This window comes from Hylaeus anthracinus, unplaced genomic scaffold (genome assembly GCF_026225885.1).
Source record: "Hylaeus anthracinus isolate JK02 unplaced genomic scaffold, UHH_iyHylAnth1.0_haploid 11985, whole genome shotgun sequence".
NCBI lineage: Eukaryota > Metazoa > Arthropoda > Insecta > Hymenoptera > Colletidae > Hylaeus > Hylaeus anthracinus.
This window is the reverse complement of record NW_026534333.1, coordinates 4,474,581-4,496,819: the sequence shown is the minus strand read 5'-3', so window position 1 is coordinate 4,496,819 and position 22,239 is coordinate 4,474,581. Positions and strand designations below refer to the sequence as shown.

At 34.9% G+C, this 22,239-nt stretch overlaps 7 protein-coding genes across 15 annotated transcripts; 3 read left to right on the top strand and 4 right to left on the bottom strand.

The window, feature by feature from the left end:
- Positions 1-174: 174 nt before the first annotated feature.
- LOC128887125 (uncharacterized) lies at positions 175-4,725 on the bottom strand. The gene is made up of 4 exons (XM_054142636.1): positions 4,096-4,725; positions 2,144-2,383; positions 1,357-1,740; positions 175-934 (listed from the first exon to the last, which is right to left on the bottom strand). Exons 2-4 carry the CDS (start codon positions 2,378-2,380, stop codon positions 194-196), a joined length of 1,362 nt encoding a protein of 453 aa, XP_053998611.1. The 5' UTR covers positions 2,381-2,383; positions 4,096-4,725; the 3' UTR covers positions 175-193.
- Positions 4,726-5,454: 729 nt separating this feature from the next.
- On the top strand, positions 5,455-6,998 carry LOC128887137 (thioredoxin domain-containing protein 15). Its single transcript, XM_054142671.1, has 4 exons — positions 5,455-5,734; positions 5,818-6,032; positions 6,102-6,328; positions 6,414-6,998. The coding sequence occupies exons 1-4, from the start codon at positions 5,650-5,652 to the stop codon at positions 6,766-6,768; spliced, it is 882 nt and encodes a 293-aa protein (XP_053998646.1). The 5' UTR covers positions 5,455-5,649; the 3' UTR covers positions 6,769-6,998.
- A 556-nt stretch (positions 6,999-7,554) lies between these two features.
- On the top strand, positions 7,555-8,848 carry LOC128887139 (probable palmitoyltransferase ZDHHC24). 2 transcript variants are annotated; one of them, XM_054142677.1, is made up of 2 exons: positions 7,555-7,673; positions 7,779-8,848. In XM_054142677.1, the coding sequence occupies exon 2, from the start codon at positions 7,889-7,891 to the stop codon at positions 8,744-8,746; it is 858 nt and encodes a 285-aa protein (XP_053998652.1). In that variant the 5' UTR covers positions 7,555-7,673; positions 7,779-7,888; the 3' UTR covers positions 8,747-8,848. The 2 variants fall into 2 exon arrangements, with proteins under 2 accessions (XP_053998652.1, XP_053998653.1); XM_054142678.1 differs by having other exon boundaries at positions 7,590-7,673; positions 7,766-8,848.
- LOC128887114 (sulfhydryl oxidase 1) lies at positions 8,844-11,963 on the bottom strand. 2 transcript variants are annotated; one of them, XM_054142614.1, is made up of 3 exons: positions 11,556-11,963; positions 10,957-11,209; positions 8,844-10,873 (listed from the first exon to the last, which is right to left on the bottom strand). In XM_054142614.1, the coding sequence occupies exons 1-3, from the start codon at positions 11,833-11,835 to the stop codon at positions 9,481-9,483; spliced, it is 1,926 nt and encodes a 641-aa protein (XP_053998589.1). In that variant the 5' UTR covers positions 11,836-11,963; the 3' UTR covers positions 8,844-9,480. The 2 variants fall into 2 exon arrangements, with proteins under 2 accessions (XP_053998589.1, XP_053998590.1); XM_054142615.1 differs by having other exon boundaries at positions 10,957-11,222; positions 11,556-11,704.
- A 456-nt stretch (positions 11,964-12,419) lies between these two features.
- On the bottom strand, positions 12,420-15,972 carry LOC128887138 (transformer-2 protein homolog beta). Of its 4 annotated transcripts, none has more exons than XM_054142674.1 (5): positions 15,823-15,972; positions 14,990-15,496; positions 14,509-14,723; positions 14,317-14,417; positions 12,420-13,664 (listed from the first exon to the last, which is right to left on the bottom strand). In XM_054142674.1, the coding sequence occupies exons 1-5, from the start codon at positions 15,835-15,837 to the stop codon at positions 13,654-13,656; spliced, it is 849 nt and encodes a 282-aa protein (XP_053998649.1). In that variant the 5' UTR covers positions 15,838-15,972; the 3' UTR covers positions 12,420-13,653. The 4 variants fall into 4 exon arrangements, with proteins under 4 accessions (XP_053998649.1, XP_053998647.1, XP_053998650.1 ...); XM_054142672.1 differs by having other exon boundaries at positions 12,420-13,008; XM_054142675.1 differs by having other exon boundaries at positions 14,317-14,414.
- Positions 15,973-16,504: 532 nt separating this feature from the next.
- LOC128887130 (interferon-inducible double-stranded RNA-dependent protein kinase activator A homolog) lies at positions 16,505-21,098 on the top strand. 4 transcript variants are annotated; one of them, XM_054142656.1, is made up of 8 exons: positions 16,505-16,702; positions 17,489-17,813; positions 18,046-18,166; positions 18,282-18,576; positions 19,111-19,260; positions 19,366-19,477; positions 20,717-20,849; positions 20,957-21,098. In XM_054142656.1, exons 2-8 carry the CDS (start codon positions 17,498-17,500, stop codon positions 20,961-20,963), a joined length of 1,134 nt encoding a protein of 377 aa, XP_053998631.1. In that variant the 5' UTR covers positions 16,505-16,702; positions 17,489-17,497; the 3' UTR covers positions 20,964-21,098. The 4 variants fall into 4 exon arrangements, with proteins under 4 accessions (XP_053998631.1, XP_053998630.1, XP_053998633.1 ...); XM_054142655.1 differs by having other exon boundaries at positions 18,031-18,166; XM_054142658.1 differs by lacking the exon at positions 19,111-19,260.
- Positions 19,373-20,492, bottom strand: LOC128887141 (5-formyltetrahydrofolate cyclo-ligase). Its single transcript, XM_054142680.1, has 4 exons — positions 20,335-20,492; positions 19,963-20,218; positions 19,785-19,832; positions 19,373-19,695 (listed from the first exon to the last, which is right to left on the bottom strand). The coding sequence occupies exons 1-4, from the start codon at positions 20,443-20,445 to the stop codon at positions 19,523-19,525; spliced, it is 588 nt and encodes a 195-aa protein (XP_053998655.1). The 5' UTR covers positions 20,446-20,492; the 3' UTR covers positions 19,373-19,522.
- Positions 21,099-22,239: the final 1,141 nt, after the last annotated feature.

Here is a 22,239-nt window from a genome sequence, read left to right as displayed (position 1 = left end):
TTGTGTGTGTGTTTTTTTAAGTATTAAATAATAATTTTCATTAATGAAATGTAAATATATCACAAAGTATGTCTTAAAGAACTATAAAAGAATTGTTCAGAAAGAAACACACAAGAAAGTGTTCGTTTTCATTTTCCTGCCTGCGACTAACACCTTAAGAACCGTTAACGACAAACGAAGACAAGGTGGCGCCTTATCCATAGCTGATAGTGTACCCCATGGAGAGCATGAGGGTTTCTTTGATAGCTGGATGGAGCTGTCTCTCGATGTATCTGGTCAATGCTTGGCTAGCACCTCTCAGAAACACGTCCTCCATCTCTCTGGCTATGTGCTCCTTGGACTGCCAACTTCTGCTGTCGTTCTCTAGATCAACCGGAAAGATGTTGTCCAAACTCTCGTCGACGTACAGCTGCCTGGTCTCGGGTGGATCGTCGTCGCTGATCGCGCTATAGCTGTACTCCCTCTTGAAATTAGTCTTCAGTTCGCTGTTGTTCGCGCACGTTAAGAAAATATCCGTGGCGTTCTCCAAACTTTCCTCGCGTTCGGTGCAGTTGCTGGTTTCGTTCGTTCCGAGCCTCTTCCTGGTCAACGCGGTGGCGAAATCCTGAGGAGTGATCGTCGCTGTTGATCTCGAGACCCTCCTCGAGCGACGACCGACTTTCCTAGCCGTTTCGACAGATCCTGGAAAGCGGTGGACGCTCGGAGGACCCTCGAGGACACCCGACCGCAGGAGATCCCTCCTTTCGCGGGATGCCGGCTTGGTGAGCCATACGTTCTTTCGCCAAATGCCCAATTTTGAAACTGGCCGACTTAGGAACCGAGACTGACGCGTCTCGTCCGGGATTACGACATCCACTTCCTTGGAAACGCCGACTAACTGACGTGGCTCCGCTGCCTCGTAGTCATTGGCCGGTGGTAGCGACAGCACGGTGAACTGTGGGAGATAACGACCGTTTTAACTTCAAGATTAAACTTTAACTTCAAGATTAATCACGAGAAACTGAAGAAAGTAACTAAATAAACCGAGCCACGTTCGTTAACGCGTTGGCTGCTAAGTAGCTCCGATAAGGTTCGAGTTCTCGAGTTTTAAGTTCATGGGGATATCATCAATTCCCCATTTTGCACACTACTATGTGATTCTTTCACATAGAATCCTTGTTAGCGTAACAAGGATTTCCACTGAGAAATTAAATGAATTATTTCCGTAGGTGAGGCGCTCACAAAAATTCATCTGGATACGAGTGGCAAATTCTAAGGAGGTCGTAAAAATAAATGCTACCACGAATGTTGAATCGCACCATTTCTAATTGCACAGAGAAATAAATTTAATATAAACAACGCGTTAAATTGTCTTACCTCGTCGCGATGGGGATGAAACGGCGGCCACTTGTCCTGCCTCTTGATCTGCTTGTCCAAACGCCTCGCGTGGCAGTCGTAGGCGTAAATAGAGGCGAACCTGGGCTCCAGGAAACTAGACTCCGTTCGAATTCGCATCTGTCCCCTGCCGCGAGCGATAGGATTGGTTAAGAAATCGATGCCTGCTCGACGAAGTCTCAACGTCATCTTGCAGGACTCGGCTGGAATCGGTGGCTGATGGTCTCTCGGCATCAGCGACACCATGCCAGATACCGAGAGGTCGTTGAACATTACTCGTGTCTTCAGGGAATTGTTGCTGGGCTCGTAGACGCACTTCTCTACTCTTGCCCATGGATTCCCAGTCTCTGCGTCACCCTGCGGCAGCTGGAACATCGAAACGACGGTTAACATTTTATTTACCGGGAGCCTATTTATAGGCTTTTTAATTGCAGTATTTAGTTATTCGAATTTTTGCAGCAAATTATGCATACGATAATCTTAAGCAAGGATATATTGCTGCTTTGTGCAGAACAAGGCCATAGAGCTCATATGGAAGATCGTTTTGTTGAAAATGAAGACACGAATGATATAATGATGGTATAGGTAGGAACGATTTAATGGAATAATAAAGTGGTATTGTTGTTCATACGACAACAAATCACAATGCAGCATAACACAACTACCCTCAAGCAAAATATAGCGTGACATTTTATAAGAAACTCTGGAAAATTGGGCGATACCGACTCTCCTGCGAGGATTTTAATGCGATACGCGCAATAAATATTACTTTAACAGCAATCCGGGAGACTGACATCTCAAGTGGTGCAGAACGAAGTTCTTGCTGATAGGACGTTCCAGCTTCTTCCTCCTCCAATCTGTTTCTTCTAACGGAGTCTCTGTGAAGTGCATCCAGGGCACGCTCCAATCTTCCGCCGCAGGCTTCCCAATTCCCAATATTTGCGCGGCCGAAACTGACCGTCAGGAACACCAACGACAAGGCCGCTGGTAGCTTCAACGCCGACATCACCTACATAAACCGTAATCTAAAGATCAAAAATTTCCCAAACAGGACTGTAGGATTTTCTTTTTTAATTTATCCAAAAAACCTCGCTAATTTGGTGCTTGTACTCTTTACTTCCACTTGCATTATTACTATACTGTGGATTTTATGCAAACTAATATAATAAATGCACGCAGGGCCGGTTCAAAAGTTTTGCAGGGTCTGAATTCACATTCAAATCCTACATTTAAATTTTTCAACGAGAAATTATTTATTCAACGAGTAATACGACGTGTACACATTATATATATAATATGTACATATAATATGTACGCGTCGTATTACGTATACGTCCATACATTACGTATATATGTTTCACGTCTCCCGTATTGCCGTAAGTGATAAATGAATGCATAAAATCCGCATTCCGGTCATTACTTCGTCACTGTCGGCACTTTGATATCGTTATTATCGCGTTAACCAAACCCAAGGGGACATCCCTGTGAATCTACCTATTGTAAACAACGCCAGCGATGACATTTCGATGGCAAAGAAGACGCATCTACGTGGCCGAACGCTATTAAAATATCTCCGCGGACGTATCCTGTAGAAACTCAGTGAATACGAGCCGCTGAAACAGAGCATGAATGCGTCTTCCTTCCGTTTGTTTCAGCGACAATCGAGTGAAACCAGGAAGTATAATTCGGACGCCTTGTTCAACGCGAGCTACCTCCATTCTGTTCGTCGATTGCTATTTAATTCTCCTCGGCTCCGTATCGCGATATTTCTCACCGATTCTCACCGATATTTCTCATCGACAACGGAAACTGCAACTTTTACAATTCGATGATATCGATGCCATCGCGACATTAATTTCTTTTCAGCTTCGAGATTGCTCTACGAATTCTGCTTAATTCTCTAAACGCGACCCTTTGTTTAGAGTCTAAACTTTAGACCATTGTTAACCACCGACTTGTATTCTCGTGCGTCGAAATGATTTATCGAAGTCACAAGCGTGGAAAACAATGCACGATTTCCCAGCGAGAGATGCAACGCGCCGGGTTTCCCAATTTCCTAATTGGCCGATATCGAAACGCGCTGCTGCTACTTGTATGTATAATAGCGCACGCGAGATGTACACGCAACTTTTTACGACTCCAGATACGAAATCTCATTGTCTGCACGGAGTGAATGAACGAATCTCGGCCGTACGGAGAATAAGGTCAGTTCAAGTATTTTTGTATGCTAATACGGGCGGATGTGTAGGTGGTGTGGCCGTCTTGATGTTGATATATTTCGTTTTCCAGACGTTTCCCATGAATTCACATTTTTTTTCTCGAATAATTCACCTCTTCTTAACGATAGAAACGCAACCGAATGAAATTCGAGGCAGAAAAACGCGACAAATGAAAAATTGTTGCGAAAGTCGAAGAATGAGAAGATCGAGATTCGATCTCGCGATCTTCGAGATTAGACTTCCAGGCAACTCCTCTATCCCATGTGCCATTTAACAGTCAGAAGTAAATTCCACCTTTAAGACTAATATCGAACAAACAATTATCGTCTACGATATCAACGGTTAATAAACTATCCTACACAGTTATTCTCACTAAACGCAAAGAGTTCCCATTCGACGCGACGCAACTTAAGGAAAGCGTGTACGTTTATCGCGAACGAAAAGGCGGCACTAACAGCGCGGTTCAAGAGCGAAAGATGCTAATTAAATTTTATGTACTCACTGAAGTTTCGAAGCGTGATTAATCGTCTCCGATAGGTGGAAAAATCTTATTTCTCCGTGAGATGCGAATAGAGCGTTCGGCTCGCGCCTTCGGATCAAGGCAGATCGAATAACAATGAAAGTGGCTGGATACGCGCGATGACTCCTACTCCTTCCTTTGGTCCTCCTTTCCTTCTTCTTCCGGCGGCGCGTAGAACGCACTCGAAAGCAGCGAGTTTGATCCTTACAAGGGAAGGTCGCGATCCGGAGCACTTTTTCAACGAGACCGGGCTTAAATTATGGGAGCTGATGGGCATAAAAAAAGTGCAAAATATTAGGGGTATCTGGCCAGCCGTTTTTATAAAAAATGGCTTTAAACAGGTTACTAGATATATTGGAACATTCAAGTTCTCAACAGAAGCTGTTTTAGCTGTGAGCGTTACGGTACAGGTTCATGTTCTAAAGTTCGTGGGTTCGAGACTTTGGTTGGACATTTTTTTTTCCAACTGCATTTTTATTTCTTATTTCTCTTTTTACTCACTGCTACATAAATAATATATAAGAATTATAATACTCACTGCTATATAAATAATATATAAGAATTATAAAGTATAGGATGTGGAGTACAATTTTTAATAATACGTTTTTTATTAATATTAATATTAATATTGATAATAATTTATTAATAATAAATACGCCATTATAATATTATGTTCACATCTATATTATTTACAACTTTATCAACATAACTAATACACAGTCTATTAACCCTTTGAATGCGAAAAGCGTATGCATGCCCTCGAGAAACGGGCTCGGAGAAACGTTTATTGCTACAAGAATATATTATCATTAGACTTCGGATCTTTATGCATTTATAGTAAATTCGAATGTGTAAGAAACTACAAAATGCAAACAATATGCAAGAATATAAAAAAGATTGAAAGTAAAGTTCATGTTACAATATTTGCCGAATAAAATAAATTCCTATTTAGGTTCAATTTTTGTAGGCACGTTCGCGAAAATTTTATTTCGCATAAAGATCCCCAGTCTAATTATTTATCATATATTATATGTACGTATCAGAAATATATTTAGGTAAGGGCATACTAGTTTTCAAACTTCCTATAAGTTGTTATAATAAATAAAACTCGAATAAAACCGCGTATCATATTTTTCCGCCAAATACATATATATATATTTATAAATACATAAGTATTTCCTGTTACTCATTTTTTTTTTTTGTAATCTTAGCAATTTATTAAACTTATTTACTAATTTAATTTAATTTTCAGACGAACGAGCGGAATCAACGCGAATCGAAAAGCAAGGAAATTAAATCGTGTAAATAATAAATCGACTCGCGATATAGTTGATCGACACGACCTCGAAATTCGAGGGTCGGATAGTCGATTATTTCTTTGTCCTATGATCGGAGTTGAAAATAAAAATAATGCAAAAATTTGTTTGTCACGAGTGCCTCGTTGTAGATCATGTCGTAACTATGATCGTTCGTTGAACATCTCGAATCCACGTTTAAATCATTCGCTAATTTAATGCATCTGCTTTTGAATTCTTGATGAAGACGCGTGTGCAATTTCTAGGTTATGTACGTAAGATGTACGCCTCTAGAAGAAACCTGTGTTTATTTGTCATAATTTTAGGTAAGTCGTGAATGTTTTCTTTCTTTTTTTATCGCGTTTCAATTGTAAGGAGCAGCCTGTAATTTTTCTTCTTGTTTGTTTAGTTCAAATAATAAATGTGTTGGGACGAATGGACGAATGCGAGGTGATACAATCGATTCCTTCAAAAAATTCGGATCAAGAGAATGATCCTGACCCAGGAGAAGGGATACAGATAGAAGAGAATAAAACCATCGAGTCGAACGTGACAGTGAACAATTCTTCCTCCAATGTGACTAAAGTCAATTGTTTGACGGATAAGGTCTATGGACCAGTAGAGGTAACATTTCAACATTGGCGAATATTTTCTTTGTTATCTATACATGTATAATTGCTGACATTATTGTAGATCGTCAATGCTACCAGGTTAATGAAATTGTTAATGTTAGAACCTGGTTCAACGAATAGAAGCATAAACAACAAGGAAGGTAGACTATTACCAGGAACATGCGTAATAGTATTATTCTACGCGAGATGGTGTATATTTAGTAGTCAAGCAGCACCGCATTTCAATGCGATACCACGCTCGTTTCCACATATCAAAGCAGTGGCAATCGATGCTATAAAATATCAACAGTAAGATTACGAAATATTGAACTATATTTAAAAATAACGTAGAGAACGTGATTATATAAAATTGATGCATTTTGTGTTCTTATAGCTTCAATGCTCAGTATGGAATTGTCGGTGTTCCTACGCTGATGCTTGTTCACAATGGGAAACCTGTGGCAAAGTTTAATGGAACTGTCTACAAGCTCGAATATTTTTGGAGGTTTATAACGCACATAACTAATCTACAATCAAATGGATCGCTATACGTTACATCTTTGGATTTTGCTGGTCCTGTTTCTAGTACACCATCGAATGAAACAGATTACTGTCTAGTTCTTTCGTGGGTCTTCATCGCAACGTGTGCATTATATTTTACATTGCAAAGCCGATGGTGGCAGCAGTTTGTTGAATTAGTCCAGAACACATGGCGTGAAAGTAATGCACAACACGAGCATGTTGACTAAAACGTTAAAAGAGATTATTTATTGTTCCATACACAACGGCATGACATAAAATGGTACTCATGGTATTAACAGATTATTAAATTACGTGATAATATTTGTGGTAATTGTTAATTAAGACAATGTAAATATATCCTAATAAATAAGTAATATAAATATTGTTTAGAAAACTAGTTTGCTTAATCATTATTCAGAATAACTCGTCTTTATTTTGTACATTCATTTATTTATGTATAAAAAATTCATGTATATTTGTAAATGAAATGATAATCCTACGAAGTTTTAAAAAAAAATAACTTAATATCTCATTTTCCTTATGATTACCTTGATAAAAAATTAAATAATGAGTGTAAAAAATAATAAAATTTATTAGCGTATGCATGATTACGCTAATAAATACCTTTTAAAAATATTTAATTTTAATTATTTTTTCTTGGTTCTAGTGACGCCATCTGTGGCAAACCGCCCAAGTTTGTCGAGAAATAGTTCCAGTTTCTCACCGATAGATAACGCCACAACTGAAAAAGTCTGGTGAAAAATTCAATAATGATTTTAAATTCTACGATGCTATTAGTATTGTTAAACTATCATTATTTATTGTATTAAAGTTGTTTTTATGAATATTAAACAATAAAAAAAACTACGTAGCGGTGGCGTCATCTCGCGGTAAAGTGCTCAAGTTTGTCGAGAAATAGTTCTACTTTTTCACCGCTAGATGGCTAGATGGGCGTTTTCCCACCGATGGCGCCACTAGTACTAAAATCCGCTCAATGAGCGGCTTAGTGAGCGGTGGTTTTTCCGAATGGCTCCTATTGAATGAAGTTTAAAAAGAAATCGAATGGCGCGTACCATATTTACAATATGCTAATTTATCTACATGTAAAATAATGGATTTAATAGAACCTTTGGTAAGTATGAATGTGATACATGAAATTATTAACTGATGTACGAGTCGACGTTCGAACAGTTAAATAAAAATTAAAGAAAGAATGATTTGTAGTACTAACTTTTAGGTTAAAATAAATCAGTATTATTGTGAAATGAATACACATCGTTAAGAAGTAATCGTGTTCACCAAGTAGAATCACGTGTTCCACGAAAAGAAAGGAAGAAGTTCGTAAAAATGATAATGCGAAAAAAAATCTGGCCTCGCACATTAAGTGACTTCCTTTCGATGACTTTTATATTAGCAATTGTGCCTCTGTTATATTGGTTTGAATTATGGGTGGTTTTGCCTACAGTGCATGAAAGTGAAACATTATTATACATTGGACATTTTCTCTTTGGAAACTTTATCATGCTGAACATAGTTGGAAATTTCACATACACAGTTTTCTGTGACACCAGTACCAGAAGAGATATCATGCCAATAAGTGCTGCGAATACTAAAGATGGTTGGAGGCTGTGTGCTACTTGCGAAACTCTTGCACCCCCACGTTCATGGCACTGCCCGATATGTGATATTTGTATTTTAAAAAGGGACCACCATTGCATTTTCACTGGTTGTTGTATTGGTCACTATAACCATCGATACTTCATCATGTTTCTGCTATATTTATTTATAGCAACAACATACAGTTTTTGTTATAATAATATTTTTATTTGGAATCGAATTCATTTTGAGTTTCCTATGTCAATTATAAAAATTATTTTTCCATTAGCAATATTCGTTTTTGGATTTGATGGATCCATAGATCAATTTTATTTACTTTTGTACATTGTATCTGTAGTAGGAATGTTATACACAGGTGTCCTGTGTATTTACCACTTTCGTTTAATACTTAATGGTAGTATAGCTAATGAAAGTAATAAAAGAATTTATATATATAATTTAGGGTGGAAACAAAATGTAAAAGAGGTGTTAGGCGATCGGTGGTATTTAACATGGATAATTCCTTATGTAACATCTCAATTACCACATAATGGTGTAGTATGGGATACATCAAATTCGTGGCAATATGCTAATTCTAAAAATAAATAAAATCTGTTTATCTAGCTTTGTATAAAAACATATAGAAAAGTGAAATACACAAGTAATTATGTACAATTTATCAAATAAAATAAGCTGCAGTTTAGAATTTTATTCAAATGTTAACCTTTATTTCAATATTTACACATAAAAATTAAAAAAACATGTTGTGCAAGGGTTTCTATTCTTACTTTTATTCTCTATTGGAAATATTATAAATGATGATAGAATACATGATTGTACATTCTTAGGACTAGTTTAAAAGTACATGTATCATTTAATGTTATACAATGAACTTCAATGTGTCTTATGACCTAATTTCTACTGAAACATAATCGTTTTAAATATATGATAATATCCGTATCAAACTTTGAACTTTTATAGCTGCAATTAAGTAATATTATAAGAAATTTTCGACAAAAAAGATAATCCATTACAAAAATTGTATATGTTAAATTTACTTAGTTATCACGTTTTTTAACTTCGGTATAATAATTTCAAATATACAATACTTGTATCAAACAAGAATAAATACATCCCCATTACGAATTACATGTAATAAGTCATCACCTTTTAAAATGCAATTAAAACTTACTTTAAGCTACAACCACAACATTCTTGTGACAAAAAAGAATAAAATATGTACATATAATATATAAATAGCTATGCTTTGATCATTTTCTTTCCAATTTCTTTAGAATGTATTTCTTTTTAACTTTACAAATTTTGATGAATAAAAATAAAAGTCATACTTTTCCAAGTAAGTTAACGTACGCTCTTTTTCTGTAGGTCCTTTTCACAGCAAACTTTACACAGCCTAATATAAGTATGAGAGTAGATGTAGCATATAATACAACACAAATACTTATGTCAAAAATTGTAAAATCCCATCCAAACTTTTTACTATTTGAGTATTTATTCAATACAAGTCTTTCCTGTCTTATATTCATTTTATCACCATTATCCTTATGTTTGTTAGTCGAGCCATAATAATTGATTCCTTTATAGGAATACTTTGTTTTAAGATAATGTAAAATGTTTTCTTCGTTCCAAGTACCATTTTCGTATCTGCAATTTGGACAATGCTTTGCTGCCGGATATTGAATCTTTTTGTGTTTAGGGTCTTCTGTACCGTCGCCAGACAATCTTGCATTTACTTCATTATGAGCTGACCATAACCATAGTATGCTATCGTTCGTATTAGATACATCGAACATTTTCTTTTTTGCAGCCATTTCTATAAAATGTTCAGAGCAATCCGCGCATCCAAAGAACTGTTTGATGTATCCATGCATTGCTTCTAGTATTTTTCTTGGTTCGTGTTCGGTATCTTTGTGTTTAATAGCAAAATTGACTGTAAGCATATGAAACATTGTCCAAAGACCGCAAGTGTATCCACGATATCCTTCCTTGCTTCCTTTGCATCCAACCCACTGCGAAGGCCCTGAATATACCGGTGACATTTCTTCTTCTGTAGATTTTACTATTTGACTAAATTCCTCTCCAGATATATTACTTCTTCTTTTAACTATATCGCGAATAATTTCTAAGAAGATATTGCTGTGTCTTAGAGGAAAGCATTCAGCTAACACACTTAGATACTTTTGTAATGCATCCATCTTTTCGTCTTTTATTACTTTATGTAATGGAATTTCATGACTAATTGAATATCTCAAAGTATTCTCTAAATCTAACTGATACAAGTGATCACCAGTTATCTCTGTATTTTCTGGTTTTTCCGTTTCATGGGACTGCTTTGGAGCACTAATACTTAATTTATGATTTCCAATTTCTGCAGACTGATTTTTCGTAAGAACATGCTCTTCTATATGTTCCCCTTTCGAAATCATGTATTCTTTAATAGTGTTATAAGTGCCTTCCCTTGTGGGTATTCTGATTTTAATAGATTTTTGTGTGTCATTACGATTAAAAACTATCAACCTTGGAAAATTGGTAATTTTATTTGACTCGCACAATAATTCATTATCAGATGTTACTCTTCTTATTTGCAGTGAAGGAATCTTATATGTATCTAATATAACTTCTGCACCCAAATGCGAATCTGTCTTTTCGAATAGTAAAAAGAAATATTTTACACTATTTTGTACAGCTTTCCAAATATTTGTGGTTTCATAATTTCTATAATATTGTAGTGAAAAGAGTAATTAATTTTATTTGTAGAGAGATAAATATACATTATAAAAATATGAACATCTACATACCTGTATGGTGTAATATTAGGCCATGAAGTACCACGTCCTTCTTGCTGTTCTTTTTCCAACAAATCAATTAAATTATATCTAAGCTCATTCACATTATCATATTTTTCCATCAACAATCCTAATGATGATGGATGAGCATTTACAGAAAAATATTTAAGCATTGGATAATGCATAATTTCATATTCACGACAAATTGGGTTATTGTCATCATCTGCACAATCTATGGCAGCGATGGCTACAATATCTCTCCATGCTAAAAAGAATAACTGAAATAAATTATTTGTAAAGTATGTTTACTGTTATATATGTATAATATATACTCAAAAAGATATTTACTTTAAAGGATTGTTCTTAATGTTGTATAAAATGTTTGTGCATAAATCTTAAGGTAATGAATTAAATATAAGTATACTGTTGAATTATAGTAAATAATATAATTAACAATATTTATACGATGCTTTATATCTACTGCCTATTTAAAATTAAAACATAAACAGCTGTTTGGAGTGTTTACTAAATATGATCTCACATATATTGCCGTTAATAATTAACATTGTACTTTTTACAAATTCATACTTTAAAACAATGACAGTATTTACCGTAAACATCATTAGCGAAAGCTTTCCATAATGGTGCAAATCGGAAGCAAAAGCCGCACCAACTATTATAAAATTCGACTAACCATCCTTTGGTGTCTCCGTAGATAGACGACTTAAAATTAGTGACGTTTAAGATAACCACATTATCACTGGCATTATACAATCCGTATGTAGGTATTTGACTTTGGTACGAGTCTTGTGGCGGTGCGCCGTTACAATTTACTGTTATTATACTGATTAAACAAAATTTTAATAACAGATCAACATCAAAGTGTTCCATGTTTCCTTATGACAATCGTACATACGGTTTTAGACAACAATTATAACTCCGCGTTTCTATGATGGTGCTTCACTGTGACATGTTTTGCAAACGGGTTTATTTTCATGAGTTAAGTGTACTAGACCATATGAACGCGGCTGTTTGTTTATCTTACATTCAGAAAGAAAATTTGTAAATAAAATTTTATTTATATTAGGATGGTATCGTAATATTGGCGCATACTAGTTAAATAAATGGATATTTATTTTTTAATTGTAGAATTAAATTTATATTAATCGAGAACAAACAGAAGTTGAATAAAATCACGGACTACAAATATAATTGAATTTGTACAAAATAGTTATTAAATAAATATATTTCAATTATATTCTGTTCAGTGAAAAAACTATATAAACAAAACAGGATGTTGAAAATGATACAAATTACTATTATATTACGCATTAAATAAACCAGAATCTTTCCTTGAAAAATTCTTTGATTTTATAAGTATTCAGAACATTAAATCGCTTATAAATAAAAAAAAAAATCTGTAATCAAAGACAATTTTTTTTTAAAGCTATGTAAAGACAAATTCTAATTAATCATTTATATTAAAAACATCGTTTATTAGCTGTTTCAATATGAATAGCCGCTGCTTATTCCTATATAAAATGAAAACAATAGGACATCACCCTTAAGGATATAGGAGGTTTTGGGATGGTGGAGGGAATGGGGACGAAGGTATATACGTTTATTTATTTTATAAACACCTAATTACGGATATACCATGTAACCAAACCAACTGATAAAGAATATGATCGGTATAAACCTTGGAGCACCTTACGCTCTTCCCTACTTATAAAAGATTTCGATGGTTCTTGAACTTTTTCTTAAACGTTCGGCCAGTTTCAACCCCCAACCACTGGGGGCCTGACGATCAACGATTTCTTACTGTCTTGAGGCTTGCTTTTTACAGAGTGCTTGCAGTTCTTCTAGGCTTGAGACTTCTCAGCCGGAAATGAATGCGATTCGGATCATATTCTTTGTCACAAGCGCGAAAAACCCTTCAGATCTTCAAAATTCGAGCAAGACAAACATCTTCAGATATCTTGTCTTCGACTTTTCAAAACTTTCATTTTTTCAGAGTGAAACTTCAAACTTCCCTCTATCATCCAATACCTCTTGATTCAAAACCTTATAAACAAACAAACAGGTTAGAGAACTTACTTCTATTTTTAATTTTATTTTTTTTTTTGTTTTATATCGTTCTTTTTCTGTGTGTAATGTGTTTCTCGTTTTCCTTTCTTTCTTTTCACATATAAACATTAAGGAATACCACATTTTCCAGATTCATACCACTTTTTTTGTCAGTGATAATTAATGTCCAAATTGGCTGGAATACAACTTTTAAGCAAATAATTAAATCGTCAAAGGAAAATAGAAACTCAATTATATTCCAACCTTCACATTATAGTTATTACTGTTACAATAACGTAAACCTTATCTTCATAAAGCTGTTTAGGAAGCAATAGAAACGTTATGAAAATAAGGTTTTTTTTTTAACGTCCATTCTAACCTTACTGTTTCATGCAAAGAATATGCTACACTCCTTTGCATATTATGTTATCTCATTCATTGATATTGTACAATATCGTTATTTAAATGCTGTATATTAATTGCATATGATGCAGAATTATGTAAGGTAAGAATAGTAGTCAGAATGTAGCGTTTGCATTTTTTGACCCGGTACAGTATTGTTAGAAGAAATTTGAGGTCAAAGGGTCAAGTCACACAAATGGTCTCCCAAACACCTGGCCTCTCGCATCACACTCGTGTCACTTAATATCGACCTGAAATTCATTAAGCAACAAAAACTATGATTGTTTGACCCAGGGTATGGGTTACACTTAGTTACTACCGTACGATTTATTGGATGCATTTCTTGATGCTCCTGTCTTCCATTCTTGCTAACTTAACTACTTATTTGTACTTAGGCATTTTGTTTGAACTAAATATAAGCGGTCTACTATTATATTAGCCTTACACATTTCACTTCCATTCGGAACGTAAAAACTTCAGCCTTCTCAAGTAATTTAATACAATTGAACATTTAAAAATAGGTACGTTACTTTTTACGTTAAAATTATTTAAAAACCAATTTTCATTAGATTTATAGGTTCGTATTGATAAAAATATTTTACCGTCATTACGTACTTTAACGTGTATTTGAAAAGTTTCATCATTAGAGGTGTATTATTATATAAAATAATTTAAAACCGGAACTTTTATGTACGAGTTAACAATATTAATGCACTTTAATATTGGTACAGTAAGATTTGGCGAATTATACAATATCAAATCAATGAGTTCTTGATTCTGTATTTTCCTAAACGTGGAAATTCAATTAATTGTATCATGTAATAAAAATGTTGAAAAAAGACACATATCTATGTAGACTGCTTATATTAAATTATGGTGTAAAAGGATAAACAGTGAACTTACGTGGTGGTGTATAGGAGCGTGATCTAGACCTGTCATAGCGTGAACGTCTGCGACTGTAGTATGGGCTGGGTGAACGTCGGTAGCTTCCCCTGTAACTGCTTCTTTTCCAGAACAAATCAATTTTAAATGTAAACTTAACTTAATATGTTGAGTTACCATATTCTATAAAATACAGAGACAATTTATATTTACTCTCTACGTCTAGGTCCGTCCCATCCTCTGTCGTGTAGGTGTGTAGGTTTTCCCATGTAAATTCCAGGAGTAGGCGTATGAGCTCGCTGCGTGATCGAGAAATCTACCCTTATTCTTCGACCATCAATTTCCATTCCTGTGCATTGTTCTTTTGCTACTTTAGCATCTTCAGATGATTCAAAATATACAAAGCAGAATCCTCTAGAACGTCCGGTCTGAAATAAAGCTTTATGTAAACCTTTGAATGCATAAATGTGTATATATATATATATATATATATATGTTAATGCATAATTATTCTATGAAATTAAATATACATGTGATCAGAGGCCTTTAACATATCATATAAACTTAACGCATGAAATGTTCTAAATCTCTGACCAAATTTGCTATTCCCCACATAACACTTAAGGGGTTATATTAATGCTTAATATCAGTCTTTTCTATTTTTAAGTTTATAGTATGTCAATATATTAAGTACCTTTGCGTCGATTACAACTTGCACACGTTCGACAGGTCCATATTTGGAAAAGATATGATGAATTTGTTGTTCCGTCGTGAAAATGGAAAGTCCGAATACACCTAGGCATCGGGAAGGACAGGGATTGTCCCTGTTACCAACGTGCCGTCGTCTAGACGACATAGGACTGCGAGAGTGTGAGCGATAGATGTTCCTGTCGCGTTCACGGGAATAACGGGAGCGTGAGTATGAGCGAGATCGGCTTCGAGAATACCGTCCACCCCTGTAAGGAGAACGACTACGACTGCGACTACTACCACGATGACCTGCACTGGCATACTTGTTGCTACGATATGATTTTCTTCCTCTTGATACAGAACGGCTACGTGATCTTGAATATTCTTTTACCGGCCTATGGGATTCCTTGCGTTCGCGTGATTTACGTGATCTTGAATGTGAACGCGAATCTCTCAAACCTCCGTCTGCTGTTCTTGGTCTTCTAGGACTTGCGCTACGACTACCGCTTCGCTGAAAATAAACTTATCATAAATCTCCAAGGAAATTTTAGTTTACTTTTAAGCTTAACCTTTCAATTGATCACGAAGGATAATATATTTACGCTAACTAATATATAATGGAATGATTAAATATTAGAAATGTAATTTTGATTAATACTGAAATCGATTTTATAATAAATAATGGAAAAACATCATTAGAATTTATAACACACGCTTGAAATATAGTTAAACGTTCATCGATCGATAATGGCTGTGGCCAGCCGCATGTTGTTGCAATTGTAATACTTATGATGTTATACTAAAAATTATATTTTTAAAAAGAAATATGTGAATTACCTCGATATCACTCATTGTGCAACTTTAAACGTGAATAAATGTAGTGGCAAGTACTAAAAACCGATGAAAACGTTTGGAATAATACACCGTAGCGTCTCTGTGCAATAATGGCGTACAATCTTTATGCAGTTTCAGCGGGCAACAACCGGAAATGATTCTAGGTGGTATACAAATGCGAAATACCCCAACATCCGCTGTTGCCAGGAAACAATTGTTAAAATTGTAAATGGCGATGATTTCTATGAAATGGCGCCAGTTTTAATGTAAAACAATATTACAAATTACAATTACGTGCGATTTAAAGTTTTCGTAATGAAAAAGAAATTTAATACGCATTTCCTTCTAAATTTAATAATAGATATTCAATTCAAATTTGGAGGATTTTAAAAAGTTTGAATATTCAAATGATTTTCAAAAATGGAAATTAGTAAACTTTCGTATGATGACGATTTTACTCTCCAAGACTATAGTAAATTCCCTTGTAAGTTTCAACTCTACAAAACTATTCTACGGCACTATTCTATGACAGGGCTGTACATTGCGAAGGAGAGGAGGGGTAATCATTGCTAGTAACTTTCTCCTCGTTAGAATTAATAACCAGGGTGAATTTTGTTTCCATAAAATCGCCAGTGATTCCCAGTGATGCACCTGCGCAGAAATATGCGCGTGTTTCTGCATCTAGAAAAACTATTCACATCGCATACTGCGGCAGAGACAGAAACGAGGAAGATTCTCCGGTAGTCAGCGAACCATTTTTCTGTCGTCAAACGGATCAAGCTTTTTGTGAGACTTGGATCGGTCACAAAAAGCGGGATTCGCTTTTCGCATAGGAATTGGCCTGTTAAGGAGCCAGCTTAGTCACATAGAACATTTGAAAATTGTAAGTAAAGGTAGTGACTTTCTCGATTTCGTATAGCGGACGATACTGCGAACCGGTTGGTCTGTGCCCTTTTCTATCATAATTTTAAATAAAATCTTGCCAACGATGACACGCGTCAATGCCTTTATACTCATTTTAATAATGAGAAGACTTAATTTTTATATTTTTTTCATGTATTTTCTATGCTCTACATACTAGAATTAATCAATGAATTTTATAACAATCATGGCCGCCAGCCGGGTTTCCTACCGTTTTACATAGACCTTAAATTCGTCAATAACTGCTCGACTAGAATAACGTTACAGCTTTGTCATTGTTATCGGATTTTAATGATTTTACACATTTTTTTGACATTTTAGTATTTATTGTTTTCTGTATTACGAGAACTTTATAAGCAACGTATTGATGAAATATATACTTGGGGTAGCATAATTTCTGAAATTATTGAACATTTTATGTATTATTCATAATTTTGTTTTGTTACATTGTTCTGCATCACAATTATGATAAAGTTTGTTAAAGTGTACATTACATATGTTATGAACACAATATTGTGAATATACTTTTGTATGTTTTAAATATTTGTCATCTTTATTTTGGATTAAACCTATTTTAATTTGTTGAATTACTATTGTTAAATGTATAGTTTAAAATTGAATTAATGGGATATTCATAATTAAATGACATTCAAAGAAAAGTAATTATTGATTTATTTAGTTGTAGTATATAAGTGAATATTAAAATATGATTGCATCTTTTACAAAGAAAAATTATTTTTATCTGTAGGATACAAAAATGGAGGAAATGCATCAACCACAACAGGTTGGGCCTAATATGATGGCCAGTGTAAGTGGGGTTCCTAACCATTCGAATAATGTTAACCGGCGCAACAGATTTCGATCGTCATTACACAGTTTGATGGTGGAAAAACTTCCGATAAGTGAGGCTGCTCAATTGGAGATGAAATCATTGTCCAACAAAACACCAGTTTCTATTCTTCAGGAATTACTTTCTCGTAGGGGTACAACACCAAAGTATGAGTTAATACAAGTAGAAGGTGCTATCCATGAGCCTATTTTTCGTTATCGAGTTACTGTTGCAGATATTGTTGGTTTGTATCTAATTTTGGTGAAGCACTATTTATGTTTTCAAATTATCAAAGCCTTAATAATAATAATATATATATATACATAATTCAAAATTAAATTTGTATTTTTGATAAGAATTATTTGTTCCATTATTGAAATTTTTGTAACTTTGAGAGATTAGTTATATTTATTACTATCGAACTCAAGTGGTAGGTGATAAGTATTTGGTGATTGAAGCAGATCCAATTGTTACAGCAGTGGGAACTGGAAAGTCAAAGAAAGAGGCAAAACATGCTGCTGCACGTGCAGTATTGGATAAGCTGTGCAGATTGAATGGTGATAGTTCAGATTCTCCGCTTCCAAATAATATATCAGAGTAAGAGAACTATACATATTCTCTTTTTAGTATAAAATATTGTAAATACTAAAAGCAATGAATTGAAATTGTTTATAATTATAAAAATTAAGTGTACTTCATTTATTTGTTGCAGATCTGAAAATTTACAAGAGTTAACAGGATATGGAGAAGAAAAAATAATCACAAATCCAATTGGCGCATTGCAAGAAATATGTATGTCGCGTCATTGGCCTCCACCAAAATATACAATGGAAAATGAGGAGGGTCTACCACACGAAAGACAATTCACTATTGTTTGCTCTATTTTAAAGTATCGTGAGGTTGGTCAAGGGAAAAGTAAGAAAGTTGCCAAGAGGCATGCGGCTCAGAAAATGTGGCAAGCTCTAGATGATATGAATACTGAAAATGCTAATGTAGACGAGGATGAGGTAAGAATGTCTTTTCTACCCGCATTATATTTAATCTACGTAATATTTTAAATAATTTAAAATTAAATATGAATGCTTGTTTTTATATGAACATCATTCTTTAATTAATTTATGTGTTTTTATGTTTTCACTTTACTTTATTTCAAAATGATAAATGATATATCGTATTAACGCTCATTTTTTTTACATAACTTGCTTTTGTGTATTTGTATGTGTACAGCTTTTGTGAATGTGTGTGTATGCTTAGTGAAGTGGAAGTGATTTGGCACTGCAATCAGTATTTTGAGGTATAAGCTACCTTTCTGATCACCATTAATCTATAACGGATAATTTCTGAAATTACTTCTGTAATATGTATGTGTTATATGTACTTTTACTAAAAATCATTTACACAGCAACATATATTTTATACAATAAACACGCTTGGATCATTTCCACTTCAATTTACTTTTAATGTTAGTGCAGTCATTGGTGATCTGTCCCCAATGATTAGCATATAATTAAATTTTCACATATATTAATTGTCCGTTATAGGTTTTACAAAGAAATGCAAATGTGAGTGCCCGTTATGCTGATCTGAAAGGTAGCAAAATTTCAACGCTAACAACTATTCATAGTCTTAAAGTTTCACAATTTCATAAAAGTCTGAAGTCATCAACTGGTATTAAGCTATTTGAACTACAGGTTCGTAATTAATTAAAAACATACTCTTTTTTTCGATTAATTTAAAGCATTTCAATGATAAAATAGCTTCATTAACTTTTGCTTAATTATATCTTTTTGTTACAGAATACGTGCTTGAACGTTGGCGATATAAATTTGGTGCAATTTTTGCAAGAAATTGCTTCGGAGCAGCAATTCGAAGTGACTTACGTTGATATCGAAGAAAAGTCTCTCAGTGGTAAGTTATCATCTTTTTTAAACATTATTTTTAAAGGAAATATATTTATTTTTCTGTAAGTACAAGATCCACAATTACATCATTTTCTGATGTGGGTATATCTGTTTGTATTTGTTCATTAAATGCCACTGCAATTAAGTGTGGTTTTTGTTGTTGTTTCATGAAACAAGATTTCAAAAATTTGTCATAATAACCCATCCCGTGTCCTAGACGTTTTCCTGATTAATAATATATATATATTAATTATTATAAGATCATAAATATTTATTTATACATTGGTAATTAATCAAAATTAATGTTAACTTACCATTCACACTAAATGCAACACCTGGTAGAAGTATTAAATCCAATCCACCTATGATAAATAAATTTATTAATTCTCAATATAATTTTGATGTTCTGTCAATTTTAAAGAGAAGTTTAAATGCAAAAACTTAGAGAATAGTATTATTATTTAGGGTAAAGTTTGTGTAAATAAATTTTACCAGTTTCCAAAGCATTTTCTCTTGGTTCATCAGCCTTTGGTTGCTTGATATTCCATTTAGTTAATGGTAGTTGTTCGTAATCTTCCATTGAAAGTAATTTAACCATTTCCATTTGTTTTCCATTATATCTAGGAACAAATACCTCCTTTTTTGTTTTAAAGGCATGCTTTAATATTACTATTGTATCAATTTCATCTTTCGTACTTAAATATAATGAGATCCTTCTGCTTTCTTGAAATTGTGGCAAAGCACAAAGCTGTATATAGATAAACATATTGTTTGATGAAATTTGATTTCATGTGTGGAATAGAAGTATAACATAACCTCTTCTTCCTTTATTATAATGCATTCATTATTTTTCTGCATACTTACTTTTTCAAACACTTTCTTTGATTGTCTATGTTTCTCCTCAAAATTAAGTTGTTCAATAACAATTTTCATCTTTTTACGTAAAAGAAGTTTGGCAGCTTTGGTTCCACACATGATTCCAGTATCTTAGTAGTCTTGCAACCAAATGAAAAAAGATCAATACAAGATACATACTTATATAAGAGATAGCAACATATTTACTTCCAGGAGTTGTTTTGAAATAAAGTGTATGACCTATGTAACAGTTATCATAGGTCATTCAGTACATCTAAATAGTTGGTCTATGCATAAATGACAGTTAATTTTCCATAGGGTTATTGCTTATAAAAATAAAGGATAATTGTATTTGAACATAGGTTTGAATTAAGAAAATATTTTGTTACAGGTAAATGCCAGTGCCTTGTGCAACTGTCTACTCTGCCAGTGGCAGTTTGCTATGGTTGCGGTGTTACTAGTAAGGATGCTCAAGCTAGTGCTGCTCAAAACGCTCTGGAGTATCTCAAAATCATGACTAAAAAGTGAGCCAGCGCTTTGCTCCTGCCAGCTGTCACTATCAATTGCAAATCCCACAACAATTTGCTGTCCGTAAATCAGAATAACAACTCAGATCCTAAAATTTTTTCAGCGAATAATCAAGTGTCGGACAAGGGTAAAAGTGGTCAAAAACTTGATCATGCGGGGAACAAAAGCAGGCTATCCAAGCTGTCGGTCAGAGCAGTAAGTACCGCTACAGGAAACAAAGATGACACTTTGAATACAATGGCCACAACGTCGGGCGTCACGGTCTCTGCGAGCAGGATGAATCCATCGATGAAAAAGAATATCGGAAACAACGAGAATTTAAAATCAAGCGAACAACAGCTATCAAAGAATGCATCGATCGTAACCACAAATCCATCTAACTCTAAATTTACTAGTGTACGAGGTGTTACTGCATCTTGTGTTGGTGGTAATGTTTCTCATGAGAATACGTCCAAGTCCAAAGATTATACCGCTAAAAAGTTTTCCAGTGAAATCGATTCGAAAATGAAGAATTATCAGATTCAGCCTGGTTACAAAGAATCCACCGTGAGCAATCAAGATTACAAAACGAGAAGTAGCACGGCTATGAATTTACCATCGAGGTTTGTAAATCAGTCATCCGTTCAAGCATTGCACAGGGACACCCATGTGACCTCTTCCGGTGCACATTCCCGGCCAGCGTCTCGGAACGACAACACCGCCTTTGCCGTTGCTAGAAAAGCTTTGGAGCAACAAAATCCGACGTCAAAAATGGCGCCGATCAATTTTCCTCCGTTACGCGCCCCGCAAAGTATCGTGAACGTTCGTCACCCGTTCGTGACGGAAGCAAGAATCAAGCACAATGAGATAGGCGGTCTGAATTCCAAATCTAAATTAAACATGGGGAGTCCTCTGCAAACCGGTATCAAAGATTTGGACCATAGTCGGCAAACGTTTCATAGTTATGGCACGTCGCAGATAGCTGGTATTCCGAATGTTCAAAGTTTAAGTAATGTTACGGCGAATATGTCGCCTTATCCTAGACCCGACAGTTTCCCTCAACCGACCGTTGCGAGCGTGTTGTTCCCCGACACTTCCCAGTTCCCTCAATCACCACCCTTCAGTACAACGCAACTTGGTCAGCTGAATCAATATCAGACGTACGATCCTGGCAGTTTCGCGACTACCCCAGTGAATGTGAACCCAGTAATTCCTCAGTTCTCCGCAGAAAGTTCCATACCGTATCCGCAATACGACAATCCACCTCAGTTCGTGCAGCCCAATCATTATCCGACGGCGGATATAGCGAACAGCCAGTATCAATATCAAGCAGCGGGCGTGGGGCAACTACAAGACTCGCCTATGTTCATACAAAGCCTGCAGAGTCCGATTGCTGTGACCGATCAG